The following is a 16,783-nucleotide window of genomic DNA, read 5'->3' on the forward strand; positions in this document are numbered from 1 at the left end:
GAATCCAATACATATTCTATGTACCTAATGGTATTAATCTACTAGCATTTAGAAAAGGTGGTCGTAATATACAGGAGGGAGCAGAAAATATTGACTTAAATGCTGAAACAATCGATGTTAAAAATGCATTTCACTTCATGGCTACAGTTGTATGTAAGTATCAAAACGAATCATTAAACGCCCACATGAGTTCCATAAAGGTCAAACGGGGACTGGAAAGATCTTTGACCTTGAATGATTCGAACACCAATGGCATGTTTAGCTTTCGACAAGCCAACAGAACGGTATGGACCTTCTGTTTTTTCTAATGTTTATGGGAAGATTGCGTCTTGTTTCATGGAAAACCGAAATATATGATATCTGTCCTGTCTTTGGTATTGTTTCCGAGACAAAACTTAGATTCGATTCCATTTTCTTCAGAAAGCACTGAACAAATTGTTTCATTTTGGACCGGTTCTTACAAAAGGCTTCATCTGAAATTTCGTCTGTATCCTATGCTCCGGTTATAGATGCCAGGCCTAGCGACATGGCAATGATATTTACAACTATGAAACAATGTTTAGATATGTCAAAACGTGCTGGTCAACAATATGCTGTGCAAACATTTGACAATTGATTGTATGCTGTTGCTCAAATGTAAAATAGTTTATTCCAGACGTGTTCGAGGATTAACTTTGGTATATGAGGCAAACTCTCGTGGCTATTTTGTTTAATTTAAAAGCATTCAAAGACGAAAATCGTGTAATTATCAACCTAATGTATTAAAGGCGTTCTTTATTTGTCACAGTTCATTTGCTGAAACACCTAAAGGGCTGAAGGTATTGAACAGTTTTTTTTTTTCGAATTTTAAAGAACATATGCTGCTATTGTTTGAAGAATTCAGAATACACTCTATTAACTATTTACACCACTGGGTCGATGCCACTGCTGGTGGACGTTTCGTCCCCGCGGGTATCACTGGTCAGCCCAGTAGTCAACACTTCGGTGTTGACATGAATATCAATAATGTGGTCATTTTTATAAATTTCCTGTTGATAAAACTTTAATTTTTTCGAAAAACTAAGGATTTTCTTATCCCATGCATAGATTACCTTATTTATTTTTTAAATGCTCTTCAACTTTGTTCTTGTTTGGCTTTATAAATATTTCGATATGAGCGTGAGTCTTATGTAAACGAAACGCGCGTCTGGCGTACTAAATTATAATCCTGGTACCTTTGATAACCATTTACACCACTGGGTCGATGCCACTGCTGGTGGACGTTTCGTCCCCGATGGTATCACCAGCCCAGTAGTCAACACTTCGGTGTTGACATGTATATCAATAATATGGTCATTTTTATAAATTTCCTGTTGATAAAACTTTGAATTTTTCGAAAAACTAAGGATTTTCTTATCCCAGACATAGATTACCTTAGACGTATTTGGCATCACTTTTTGGAATTTAGGATTTTAAATGCTCTTCAACTTTGTTCTTGTTTGGCTTTATAAATATTTCGATATGAGCGTCACTGATGAGTCTTATGTAGACGAAACGCGCGTCTGGTGTACTAAATTATAATCCTGGTACCTTTGATAACTATAGTAAACTATTTATCACCAACCTTCGCATTTTGGGATATAGTTCTTCGTGCAGTTGAAATATTGTTACAGAACCTTAGGGTTGAACAAAATGGATTGTGGCTTTTACATTTGCAAATGGTTGCTGCAATGTTGCGATACTTTTTCATTACCATGACGAACTATGCTAGGTGGACACCGGTCTACATATTGGATATGTTGAATCTGTCTGAAACGGTAAAATCTGTCTTTATGTCAGGTGAGTTTTCAATCAGACATAAACATGGAGCGGATGTAACCCATGTGTTCTAAAGTCCGATGTCGTGGTCTCCTCTCAATACTTTTGATGATACGATTAAGACCTCAAAACTCAAGTGCAAATCAGGTGACTTTGTTAAGGCATATATCAAATCCTGTAAAATTAGTCCGTCGTGATTTATAGTTCTTGCTAATGGTATTATGTTGAAATGATGCTTTGTATCTTCCAATTTATGACAATATTTATCAAAGGTACCAGCCTGAGCCTTTTAATCTAATACGCCAGGCGTGCGTTTCGTCTACATTAGACTCATCAGTGTCGCTCAGATTAAAATATGTAGAAAGCCACACAAGTATAAGGTTGAAGAGCATTGAGGACAAAAATTCAAAAAAGTTGTGCCAAATACGGCTATAGTAGTCTATGCCTGGGATAAGAAATTCCTTAGTATTTCGAATAACTAATACTTTTGTAAACGGTAAATTATACAAGTTACCATATAATTGATATTAATGTCAACACCGAAGTGCTGAATACTGGGCTAGTTAAGTTTTCAAACGGGAGATCAGGAATCGCCGTTAACATTTATCGCCTCATTTTATGATCCGAAGGGAAAGTTTAGGGTTCTGCATGATGATCTAAACAAGCTTTGGGTTGAGTTTGCCTCCACAAAGGATGCCAGTCTTGTGAAAATTCCACCATGTGAAAACACGTTTTTACAGCACATCCCAAGTGTAATGGTTCAAACGCAAGTTTGGATGAATTCTCATATTGCTAAACCAGTGATCATACTATCCAAAGACTCTGATTGGTAAGAGGGTAAAAGCTGTAAAATTCAGAAATATGTCTTTAGAATTACATGCGATGTAAAAATAAATGAATTGAGAGTCGGTTGTTCCATCTTCTATTTTCTTATTGTTGTTAGTCTGAGTTTCCTTTAAAATGTGCATATGGTGGTTTCATTATTTTCAAATCAAGTTGAAAATTAATTGTCACAATTTATTTCATTATGAATTTCTTGTTTAGAAACAATTCAAGTATTGTTTGAAGGCTTTTTATAACCTCGTGTGAAATAAATTGACAATAGTGAAAAACTCATCACTAACCTTTGACCTTATTTAGAAAAAAATTGCACCGTATTTCAATTCTACGACCTCGCAAAAATTAAAGAACAAAAATTTCTCTTTCCAAAAAGTCTTAATTTAGCCTCCAGGTAGGGTGGTACATTAAAGTGGAAAAATTGTTGGCTTGGTCACTCCACTAAGAGTAGAGTGGTTGAATGTAAACCGTTAAATGGTTTAAATTCATGCTTAGTATGCAAATTTCTACACATAACGGTACTCGCTTTACCTTAAAACGAAAGAAAATGCATTCAGTGTTGGTAAAAAAAAACCTGTGAAATATATGATCATATATGGATAGATCATTCAGAAATATACAAACAAAAAGCAAATGATGATAGATTTTTTTCACTTTTTTTCGGTTCAAGTGAGTTTATATTACAAAAAAAGAAATGTTAGGTAATGCTGAGCTTATTATATCTCAATGTTATAATAGGTCTTTTAGTCGAGATTTTAATAGTCTCGGGGTAACATAATATTTTTAAGGAAATAAAAACGCGCGAAAAACAGTTATGTACCCTTGATTTAAAGTGGGTGTTTTTTCCGGAAATTGTTGGTGGTGCTGCTATCCAATATGGCGCTGTCCATGAAAATTTTCCAGATTATCAGAATATACAATTTTACGATAACATTTGACATTTAAAGATAAAAAACAAAACAAAAAAGATGAGCATAAAAGCTTTTGATTTGGTTCCTGCCATTGAGCGGATCAAATTGATGTCCGACAAAGCCAAAACACAGGTACAACTCCGATTTTCGCACTTTAGCCTGCATAATTTTGCAGACGAAATTGTCAGAAATATTCTTTATTCTGAACGTTTGTTTACAACCTCAGAATGCAGATATATATTTGACGGGTTCCAATAACAACAATCCTCTCAAACAGATCATGAATAATCATAATGTTGTTGGATGGTAATTAAGGTTCATCATAACAAATGGACAAATATGGCTGTATTTTCACCTCAAAAACCACTCTGTGTACAGACTTACCTGTGCTGTTTGGAAAGTTTTAATGCCTAGCATACACTAGATATATACAAGTTAAATGCGTTTTGTGTTTAAGAAAGATAAAATCTTTCTTGGTTTTTGATGGGCATTTTTTTCCTTTCTGCAGAAGGTGCAAAAATAAACAAACACCTGAATTACTTTGATACTACCCACTCACAGCTGACTCAGATAAACTCTTTAACTCACCTATAGTTGTGAAGATACCTTTTGTCCATGTCAATAGACCACTTTCGAGTTCATCCGTCACCGGCAAAAACTCTTCAATTATGCACGCCTTTATGACGTCATTTACCAGATAGAGGGGATCGCCTGTATCCCTGCACTATTTGCTTTCATCTTAGTGATCGTCGTTGTGCAGGATAAACAAGAAATAATGGTTGTTCTGTAGGTACTTAATGACAATTCCCAAATGACAGCAGTGCTGATTGTCAATTTTGAGAATTTAATTTGGCTGAATAATTCGTACAATATAGAATTATAGTTTTCCAACCACTCGCTCAACATTGAAACGGAAGTGACGACGCCCCTAAACGCACAAATGACGTTCACTAAAACCAGAGTTTTTGACGGAAATGCATCGAACTCGAAAGTTGTCTATTAAGGACAATCAAAACAATACAAACCGGTTTTTGGGGAAAACTTCAAGCCGTCAATCCCCAATGGGGTTGACCAGAGTGACATTCCCTCACATCATTCATTTTGTTTTTATAGCGTGGAAAACCCCCCCAAAAAATCTTACTGAGAATGATGAGATGGGGAGACACAAATGAATAAATTGACTTTAAACACTTTTTTTACACATTTCCCTTCTGTTTCTCTCGAAATTATCGTATATTGAGCTCCCCTTTACACTATTTACATTTCTTTTAAAATCCGGAAAAATCAGTATGACGAGATATTCTAAATATATCCAACCTAATATAATTTATAGTGACGTCAATGTTGGAATGCCACACTACGCATAAGCAGGGATATCCTTCGCTGGTTATTTAAATCATTCTCAAAGATTGTGCACTTATTAAAAAATAGTATTTGTTAAATTTAAACATAATGATGTTTGCTGTAGATGATTCAAACATCAACATGCAATACTTTAATTTGTAGGTCAACAACTTTCAAAGTAAACAGGAAGTCAGAGGGGCTACATGAGATCGGGGAGAGAAACGATCTTTTTCTTTTTTTTTCTGTAAAACTCTGTTTAGAGAATCTTCCTCCAATTCAGGAGCACCTCAATTTATGAGCTAATTATCCACTGAAATAAACACTTAAAATGTGACATTTAGTATATGATAAGTAGTCTTCCATTATAACTAAATTTTGTGTACCAACATAATCATTGTAATAGTTGATTTGTTAAAATGTAGGATTTGGAAACAAGCTTCACACAGTTTACATCAAACATATTGTTATTTTTATTAGTACCTGTATCCCTGTGATGAGAGATGTAACTGGGAACTTTATTAATGGAAATTTAAAACTGAATAGATTTTTCAGTCCTAACTTTCTTAAGAAAAAAATTAAAAATCTTAAGAGTACTGTCACAAAAAATGGAAAATGGCCCTAGCCTGCAGTTCAGTCATACACTATTAAGATTTCAAAAATAATTGTAGTTGTTATTAAATGACAGAATTCAACTAGTTGAATTTTAGATAATTAACTATCAACTTTAATTGAATGTTAAGATTTAGAAGATGCAGATCTCTTCCATTGGTCTAAATTGAATCCTAAACTAAAGAAACGAAATTACATTAAACAACAATCGATTCCAATTGTGTCAACCTTCCACATGTGTTAGCTCTTCTTTTTTTTCATTCTTTATATGAAGACTATCAAAAGATAACCCCCCCCCCAAAAAAAAAAATGAAATACAAACAAGGGCTGTCTTTCCCCTCAGAGCTATTCAGCTCTTTGATTTACCTGAGGGAGCATTTCATAGTTGTACCACAACTTAGTTAATTTTCACACCTTTTGCATGAAGGAAAAAAAATGCCCATCAAAATTCAAAAGACATTTTATCTTTCTGAAACACAAAATGCATTTAACTTTATTATATCTAGTGGATGCCAGGCATTAAAACTTTTCCAACTTCACAGGTAAGTCTGTACTCAGAGTAATTATTGGTATGTAAATACAGCCATATTTGTCCGTTTGTTATGATGAACCTTAATTTTATTAACATTGTTGTGTTTAGTCTGGTGATTTTAATGTTGGCAGTGTCTGCACGTACCCGCATGTGAGTACGAATTAGGCAAATTGATGTTTGTAGGCTATGCATACCCACATTCGATTATATAAAATGCCATCGGATCGGGAATAAAACATGAAATGTATTGGAATTTGTCGCAATTAGTGAATAAATTGATTAAAACTACTCAGAAGTTTTATAAATATTTATATAGGTAAGTGAAAAGTTTTTCTAAGTTAATAAATATATTAAAAATGGACGAGAGAGGGATATTCATGTGGGGAAGACATTTCAAAGTTATCATGAATTGAAACAATTTGTTAAAAAACTATCAGTCCAGTTATTTTATACAAGTTGTTTGCAGCTGCCAGGGTTCTCACTAAGGCGAGTCCATGAGTCCTGGACTCATCAAAATCTGTCTGGACTCACCATTTTCAAAACTGGTGAGTCCACAGATGCATCAAGATTGAAATATTTTGTATAAACTGAACACAGTTAAACACAAATATCATCATTTTATAGCAAAAGTTTAAAAGTGATCTGAATTTGATTTCATTTCATTGCTCTGTTAGGAAATGGAGACTAAAATATTACTTTATATTGCAATAAAATATTTTCTTCTTGCTGTTGGACTCATCATACCTAAAACTGATGAGTCCCTGGACTCACCTTCAAAAATCCTTAGCGAGAACCCTGAGCTGCAGACAAAGGAAGAACTGGAAACACAAAAATTAAAGAGGAATTAAAGTTTAACAGAATAAATTTTTCCTGTATTTACGGAGGCAATAAAAACAAACAAATTTAACAGGAAAAAGGCCTGTTACATTTTACTAAAAGATTATTTTTAGGCAGTTAAGCTGCCTTATGTTAGCACCCTAGATTTGTGTTCTACCCAATAAATCCTGAAATACTTACCACTGCTATTATCTAGCTCGATATTACAAATGTATGTTATTTATAACTAATTGGACAGTTTTTTCATACTTTTAATTCTGGATTACAAAAAAATAAGACTAGAAAAACCTTAAATGATCGTCAAATCACCCAAAAGTTTTGAAGTTGCACATAGGAAGTAGAGCACATTAGTAATCCTTATCATGGCTTATGTAGTTTATTGACCCCTGAGCTTTTGGCTGAGATGTCAAAGAACAAATGTATGAAATATTTAATCGCCGTAAATCTCTAGAGACAAGTAGTTTAGATTTCCCAAATGATGGCAAAAGTCGTAGGAATATTGTTTGTCGTCAATACGTAGTCAACTATGTAGTCAACTACGTCAGTAGTCTATTAAAATTGAGGCTCCAACAGGGTACCCCCCTCCGGTTGTAAGGTCGCTATTAAATTCGTCGAGATCAGGGATGGGGTCGATTACTTTAAAATGTAATCGATTAAATTACAATTACTTTGCTAATAAAATGTAATCGATTACATTACAATTACACCCTATTTCATATGTAATCGATTACATTAGATTACTTTTCTTTATTGTAATCATGATTACTTTAGATTACTTATGATTACATTGTATATTGCTATATCAAAGTTTTTTTATAACTTTTTATCCGCTTATTTTGGTGATTTTTTTAAAAGCCTTAATTTATTCATCTTTTAAAAGAATTTATAGACAAGACAGATACAGTTACAGTGTAACATGTGTAATTTGATAAAAAAGCTATAGACAAGTGTCCTTTCTCTATGTAAAAGATGTAACTTTATTTTTAACTACAAATTATAACCAACTGCCTAATTAACAAAAAAACTGAAAATAAGGAAAAATTAGTTAAGTATAGTTTTATTGTCTGTTGGGACATAATTGACACATCCATTAATGTTTTTACAGGTGTTAATCACTACTTCCATTTTTTTAAACAAACAATGGGTGGGCTTGGGTATTAAAATTTTATTGTCTTAATAACGATATAAATAAAGTTAAAAGTGGTTGATTGTCATTATTTGTTTGAAAATTTTTAATACTTGATCTAATTGAAATTAATAGAATTATTGTCAGGTGAAAACACAAAACAGTTTTGTAACTTAGGAAAGATTATACATTTCTCTTTATATAAAAGCAACAGTTTATTGTATTGATGAAACTTCTGACGTCACCTATTGATTACTATGCATATTGTTTGCAATATTTATGCCATATGTATACACTGTACATGTACAAAATGTACTTGTTTATACTGGTGAGCCTTAAGGCTAATAAAGTTAAAAGAATAAAAATAAGAAAGCACATATTATACACGAATTTATGGAAAATAAAATTCATTCAATTTTGTCAATAAATGAAACCTGGTTTTAACTTCCATTTTGAATTAAGTGGGCTTATATATTTATGCCGACCACCAAAGTCAAATAGGAACTAAATGTTTTCTGCATTTGAATTTCAATGTATTTAGGTAAAAATATTGGGTAAACTAATATGAAATTGGAGTTAATATCAGAAGTTTTCAATCAAGGAAAACAAATGCTTTCAAGGCATATTCTTTTATCATTAGAGCTCAATTTCACAAAGAAATATTGGACAGTAAATTTCCTGTTGTAAACTGTTAAAACAAAATAAAACACTTGGTTATACAAATTTGTTATATAGATGATCACATTAAACAAGGTCCCATCATTGTGATTACTAGTTTCATGATTTTTCATTCAAGCTTTATATTTTCTTATTTTCATCTTGTCTATCAAAAACTATTTTCATATTTATACAAGATTTGTAATCATCAAGTAATCTTATGAATGTAATCTTAAAGTAATCTAAAAGTAATCATGATTACACCTGTTTTTTGCCATGTAATCGATTACATTACGATTACTTGTAATCAGAAATGGCATGATTACTGATTACATAGGATTACACTGCAAAATGTAATCGATTACAGCTGATTACGATTACTGATTACGATTACCCCATGCCTGGTCGAGATGTCGTTTTAAAGGGAAATGTACAGGTCGCAGGTGGTTTTCTCCAACACAGAGGACGGAAGTCAGTCTGAGGTCCTTTTTTTTCCAAATTTTACAGGTCGCAGGTCGTTTTTAGAAGGCCCTCAGGTCGGAAGTCGCCTCTTAAAAGCCCAGATTTCGCAGGTCGTTTTTGACCCTGGGGGAGCCTCAAAATAACTTCAACTGTTAATGCATGCTGTTGGCGGTAATTTTAAATTAGAAGACGAAATTTTTGTATCTTTTCAATTTGAAGGCAGGGGTTTAAATAAGCGGTGGTTTGAGATGCGCGACCTTCCACTTTTGCAGTCGGACTATCAACTTGGTTACTTGCTACATCTGACGAAATTTCCACTTTTGTTCAACCGCTATCTTTATACAGAAAATCGCCGACAAATAATGTGTAAATTGGTATCAGACTATTGACATTGAAAACAAAATGGATGTCGTAAGACAATTACAATATCGGATCCGATTCCGGAAGTGGATAAGGGTAATTCCGGGATTTGGCGATCAACTAAAAAATAAATCCAGACAGGTGACAAAATACATCTGTGCATGGTTAAATAAATATAATCACTAGAATTGAAAACTTAAAGATATATAAAAGAAAGAAAAAGCAGAAAATATTTTGTACAGAAACTCAAAATTATTTTTTGACAAATTTTAATTTTTTTTATGCAATGTGACAGCTGGGAATAGTATATTTAACAATATATGTTCCTGGTGACAGTATAAATTTTCTTTATCAGTGATAAATGTTGATAATGCGCCATGTTAGATGCTTTTAAAGTGTAAACATATTACTGCAATTTCAATGGGTATTTTTTTCTCAATTTTTTTGGTCAGTTAAAATAGCTGGAAGTTTCTTACATTATTTTCACAAATAGTGCCTTTACCTTAACCTTAATTCTCTCCGCGCCAGAAGTCGCATAAGGCCTCCACGCTGTTTTTCCACCCTTTTCTATCTTTTGCCGCTGTTCTGGCTACGTTCCAACTTGTCCATCCTTGTTGGTTCCTTTCTTTCTCTGTTGTTCTTCTCCATGTAGTTTTTGGCCTTCCTCTAATTCTTTTCCCTTCAGGTGCCCATTGTAGAGCTACATAGCTGTTGTTGTCTCTTTCACGTCTTAATGTATGTCCTATCCATGTCCACCGTCTCCTTCTGATTTCGCAACTGATGTTTCTGGTGTTAGCTATTTCATTTACTGTTTTGTTCGATGTTTTACTTTGCCATCTTATTTTTAGGATCTTTCTTAGGCATTGGTGTTCTACAGTATTTAGTTTCTTTTCTTCAATGTTTGTTAATTTCCATGTTTCGCATCCATACAATAATACAGGTCTTACTAATGATTTATATAGGTGTATTTTTGTTTTTCGGCCAATTCCTCTTGCATACCATATATTTCTTAGGCGATGGAATGTCCCTCTTGCTTTCTGTATTCTGTTTTTGATGTCACAACTGCCTCCTCCCTCTTTGTCCATGACTGCTCCCAGGTATGTGAATTTGTCTACATCTTCTATTTTCTGATCGTATAACGTTATCAACTCTTTATTCTTTGTTTGCTGGGATCTCAGAGTTTTACATTTTTTGGGGTTAAGTTTCATTCCAATTCTTTCAGCTTCAGTTGTTAATTTCTGTGTTTTTTCATCAAGGTCGCTAAATTAGTGCAGTAGAGTCATTTTGGCCACTCTACCCCTCCTGTTTGATAACTTTGAAACAGATGAGATCCCCACCCTTCAACAGTATACATTCCTGTATTGGACTATATAACTAATCAAATGAAATATAGGGGAAGTCCCTAGGGTCACCCCCCCCCCCCCCCCTTCCTGTTTTAGAACTTGGAAACAGTCGAGACCCCACCTCTAAACCATATTTATTCATGTATGGGACAATAAAACTAATCAAATGAAATACAAAGGGAGTCCATGGGTACACCCCACCCCTCCTGTTTGGAAACTTTGAAGCAGTCGAGATCCCCACCCCTTAACCATATATATTCATGTATGGGACAATATAAAAAATCAAATGGAATATAGGGGAGAGTCCCTTGGGGGTCACCCCACCCCTCCTGTTTGAGAACTTGGAAACGGTCCAGATCCCCACCCCTAAACCATATATATTCATGTATGGGACAATATAACAAATCAAATGAATTATAGGGGAGTCCCTAAGGTCACTGTACACCCTCCTGTTTGAAAACATGGAAACAGTTGAGTTCTTCACCCCTTAACCTAATATACTCATGTATGGGACTATATAAAAAATCAAATGAAGAATAGGTGGAGTACCTGTGGTCACCCCACCCCTCATGTTTGAGATCCAGATCAGATCAGTCCTGATCCCCACCTTTAAATTAAACCATATACATGTATACTCATGTATGGGACAAAAAAATTAATCAAATGGAATATTATTAAGGGAGAGTCCTTAAGGTCACCCCCCTCTTTCCCTGTTTGATAACTTGGAAACAGATGAGATCCCCACCCCTCAACCATATATATTCATGTATTGGACAATAAAACTAATCAAATGAAATATAGAGGAAGTCACTGGGGTCACCCCACCTCCGCCTGTGTGAAAACTTGATAATGGTCGAGATACCCACCCCTAAACCATATATATTCATGTATGGAACAATATAAAAAATAAAATAAAATATAGGGGTAGTCCCTAGGGTCACCCCACCCCCTCTTGTATGTGTTTTGAGAACTTGTAAAAGATTGAGATACCAACTCCTAAACCATATTCATTCCTGTTTGTCATTTCAAAAAGATTGAATAACATACAAGGTCATTCTCATAGGTGTCACATATGCATATCACTATGCTAGACCTAACAAATGTGGACTAGACTTTGCCCAATGTCAGGTGACCATGGGATTGAATAATTTTGGGAGCTTAGTTTGGGAGACTTTGTAACAGCATAACTGTTTTATAATTACCTGTCATTCTATTCCCAACTTTACTTAGACATCATGGACTTGGGGTGAAGGTGTGGGTCATTTACATTTACTAAGGGCAGGTCAGTCAATCCTCACCTTTGATTCCTGTAGTAAACATTTGTCTGATTTGTGTCTCATAACTTTTGTACTGTAGAACACAAAATCAGTTTTCTTTCCAGGGAAGCAAGTCCATTCATACTTTAACAAGCTGGTACTAAAGCCAACTTGAACAACTAACAGTCAACTAATACCAACATTAACTATCAACTAAAAGAACTGCAATCATTGCGAACTTGTACCACTGCAGACTCATGACCATGAAAAAAATATACTTGATATATGCGCTGCTTTCGAAAACCTTGATAAAATATTAATTATTTGCCTTAATGATTAATTCATTAAATGAACATGAATGTACATGAATGCTTAATGTTTGTTGTTTTAAATCGTAAAAAAAAAATTGAAGCAACATTGCCACAGTTTTCAGAATTATGTTTGCCTAGGTTTTTGGTTAACTGCCTACAGTGCTTACAGTGCTTTGATTAAATCTCATATGGCTATTTTTTAAATTCAGTAAAATTTAATTCTTTAAATTTGCATTTACATTTTATGATAGTATTAATTGTTAGATCTTTTATAATGTTTTTCGTTTACAGGGACATTTTCCATCAGTGAGCAAGTTTTAATTTGCAATGTTTATCATGTATTATTATCAAATAAATACAATTTGATAATATTATTTTTCATACTCTTCACTCATTCTACAGGAAATCCCCATATTATAGATAATATCCATATATATTTCACGTTTCATTCCCGATTGGATGGAATTTTATCGTAAAACCAGATGTGGGTACATGTAGCCTACGAATGGCAATTTGGCTATTTGTACCTGAATGCGGTTCATGTAGACACTTTAATGTTTTGCTGTTGAAATAAGGAATGTAGGACAGAAAGTCACAGGACAAAAAGTCACAGACAAAAAGTCACGGACTAAAAGTCACAATTCATTTTTTCTGATTATTTTCTTTAAATAAAAAACGCTAATTTCTACAAAAATATTTTTGTATTTTTTTTTAACTATTGAATATGAAACTACTTTTTTAACAAAATTTATCAAAAAAATATCAAGGATGATCAAATAATTGTTAAAAAAACAACATGTAATAGTGGCTCGACACTTAAATGGCTCCATGGTGCCAACAAATCTTTCTTTCGCATGATTAAAATTAAATAAATTATCATTTTTCCAGTATAATGACACATTTACTAAACTTGAATATGAATATATGTTTTAAAAAGTAAATATTTCAAGATATTTCTCTTATATATTCAAACAATTGTCAACAGATTATCTGTGATTTTTTGTCCTACCAAATTTTTGACTTTATGTCCTGTGACTTTCCGTCTGTTTTTCGAAATAAGGTATCAGATGGATTTTAATGTTAAGCTAACGAAATAGGGTATCAGACCTAAATAAGGTATCTGACCGTCTTACTAAACAGAATCTGTACAGTCTGGTAGAGTCTGGAGGATTTTCTAATATGAGGCAGGCATTACTTGTGAAAGGGGACGAAGTGTGTATAAATTTTAATTTTTTAAATCAATATAAAAAAAGATATGGTATGATTGCCAATGCGACAACTCTTCACAAGAGACCAAAATGTCACAGAAATTAACAACTATAGGTCACCTTACGGTCTTCAACAATGAGCAAAGCCCATACCACATAGTCAGCTATAAAAAGCCCTGAAATGACAATGTAAAGCAATTCAAATGAGAAAACTAATGGCCTTATTTATGTACAAAAAAATGAAAAAAAAAAAATATGTTACACATAAACAAATGATATTTTAACTTCAAATTCTGTTAGAAAAGAAACAGAATACTGTAACGTTTCAGATTTTGGTTCTGATGTGAGGGATTTTAGTAATGACGTCATATTCAATGTAAACAAAGAAACGCTATCGTCAGGTAACGTTTTTTTCATATTAAAGAATAATTAAAAATGAAATTGGTATTGTGTTTCTTCCTATATTGTACTGGACTGATAAACATATATTTCACTCAAAGTCTCACGACAAACAAGACCAGAAGAAGGAAGTAGATTTCTGCACAAATGCGGGAATTAAAAAAAGTGGAAAAAAAAGTTAACAATTTGGAGTTATTAAAATTTGGGGAAATTTTCAAGATTTTTCTTTTTTTTTTATTGATTTTTCTACTTTTATAGTTACTTCTTCCCCTTATAAATAATAATGATAACATATTGTGAACAGTCTAAAAAGTCTGATTGTTAATTTACTAAACTCAATTTTAAGTAGTTATCTTTTTTAGTTCTTTATCATGTTTATAGTAAAATTTATTTTCCATACAAATATGTGTATTCAAAGTCTATGTCCAGTGTCACTAATTCCAGAGATCAGGGGAGGTCTGATGTTCAATGAATGTATAAAAAAAACCTCCAACATAACAGTTATCAATTGATTAATAGAGATTCTTATTAAACATAAGTAACAAAATAGCATATTATAATTATAAATAAATCGGTGTTATCCCCAGATTTTCGATAGCACCAGGGACAAGGGTGAGCGAGATAACAAATTGGACATAGTTTACATATAGTATCACAACACATTTACTCTATACTTCCTCCTTAAGGACAGTTGCTATATAATGTTCTTTTTTTTTTTACTTGAGATTGGTAATGTAGGATAATGCTTTAACAAATTATAAGCAAGAATGAATTATTGAATGTGAATGTAGAAAGTGCAAGGTCCATTCATGAAATAGTTCTATTCAGTTTCTTATATTATTATAAATAACTGTTGTTGTCTCTAAAGAGAGTTATGTATCTTTTTAAACTATCAATGAAGAATACAATTACCCCAGCTGAATTCCACTGTGATTGAAAATGAATAAATGTAAAGTACATAAATTGCATATTTATGCCAAATGATAAAATTTCTGTATGTATATAGAATTTTATTTTTATTAAATTACATGCCCTTTTAATATTTTGTTTCAATTTTTAACTTGCAAATAATTTTATTAATGAACCTAATTTCCAGAATAAGAATATTTTAAAATATGCAGAAACGTGGGGGAGTAACTTTATGAATTTATTATATAAAAAACAATGATACAAGTACATAATATATAAAAATAAAAAAAAATGAAAAATCTATGTGTCAAATGTTTCAATAGAATCCAAATAGAAACTGTAAAAATACAACTCAATATATGTATATGAAAATTAAAAATGTCTAGGCATTGATAAATCCGACTCTAAATTGTTGAAAGTCTAAAAAAAGAAGAAGAAGATTATATATAATAACAGAAACTGAAGTTAACCTGTAATTGTTTTGTGCAAAACTTTTATTTTGTAACACCACAAAATGATATTATATGTACCAATAACAATATCACATTACAAGTATTTATCATTATTTCATGTCAACACCACATCGTATTTCATATTGAATACAGAGTTTTCTCCCCTGATATGGGCTGATATAAAAATATACTTTTTTTGACTGTATGAACATTTTTTTTATTCATTTATCAATAATTTTACAATTTTAAATCATATTTGATTTATAAATTAATATAATGAACAAAGAATTAATAAAGTTAGGAAGATAAGTGAAGACTAAAGAAAACTATAAAACCTAAATTTTTAAACTATTAAAATTCACCTGGGTATCAATTTGACCAATCTTAGTTTGATTCGAGCGTTACTGATGAAGTTAAAAATATGTTTTGCCTACACACAGATCAGATAGATCTGTGTTAATAATCAACCAGAAATAATAATGTGCCTGACCCACAGCCTTGTCCGTCTAATTACAAGAATCATGAATGATGATTTCACAAGCTATTCACTTTTATAAATGCAAACCCTCCAGATCTCTTCCTCAATATCAATAAGGTATCTTACAACTGTAAATATTTGAAAACACACTTACAAAATGTATCTGTATGAAAAAATATCTTCTAAGCTTTAAATTAAGAGGTTAAAAAAAAGGGGGAAGGGTTCACATTAATTACCAAGATTTTAAGGGGGGATAAAACAACTCACCATTAAAATAAAGGTAGTATGGTTAATTTCTATATAATCATTGATAATAGGGTAACACTAGATTATGTTTTTTTTTCAGATTGAATGTTTTGATGTTTGTGGTAAAAATCTATACATAGGCACAAATGATTGGTAAGTTTTAGCCATAAATAATACTAGTTTTATGACTGGACATTGATTTTCAAACACTGCAATAATATTTCATATGCATTTAACCAGTCTTTGATATATAGTGGGTTAACTATGTAAGGGTATAGATTATTGTGCAATGCAGTTAGGGAATATTTTCATCAGATAAATTATTCTGTTTATACCGATTAAATTAAAAAAATGAGGAAATTGAAAAAAAAATAACAATGAAATTGTTTGTATGCAACAGCTTTTCTGTTTTGTAATATTGTTTTATCTTAATCATGTTAAATCAGTTATAATATTTAAAAATTCTCAAAATAAGAGTAAACGAGTTTCATACCATATTAGAGTCCAAATGTGTACTCTTTTTTACTCAAATTTACTTTTCTCTGCTAAGAGTGTTAGGAATATTTATGCCATCACAAATGTACATGACAAGACATGGATAAGTCTTCTTCCAGAGCTTTGTAAAGTTACTGAAAAACTGTTATACCAGGATTGAACCACATTACATGCATAAGTGACATTGTGTTGTTAAAATTTTGTTTGAAAGTTC

At 32.4% G+C, this 16,783-nt stretch overlaps 1 protein-coding gene across 1 annotated transcript in view; it reads left to right on the forward strand.

Annotated features, from left to right (window-relative positions):
- The first annotated feature begins 3,495 nt into the window (after positions 1–3,495).
- Positions 3,496–16,783, forward strand: part of LOC143082399 (transforming growth factor-beta receptor-associated protein 1-like) — a 65,325-nt gene continuing 52,037 nt past the window's right edge. Inside the window, exons 1-2 of the mRNA XM_076258049.1 lie at positions 3,496–3,677; positions 16,175–16,227. Of these exons, the coding sequence (XP_076114164.1) occupies positions 3,603–3,677; positions 16,175–16,227 (128 nt within the window). The 5' untranslated portion in view covers positions 3,496–3,602. The remainder of the gene's footprint in view (positions 3,678–16,174; positions 16,228–16,783) is intronic.

Source organism: Mytilus galloprovincialis, chromosome 7 (assembly GCF_965363235.1).
Source record: "Mytilus galloprovincialis chromosome 7, xbMytGall1.hap1.1, whole genome shotgun sequence".
Lineage (NCBI taxonomy): Eukaryota > Metazoa > Mollusca > Bivalvia > Mytilida > Mytilidae > Mytilus > Mytilus galloprovincialis.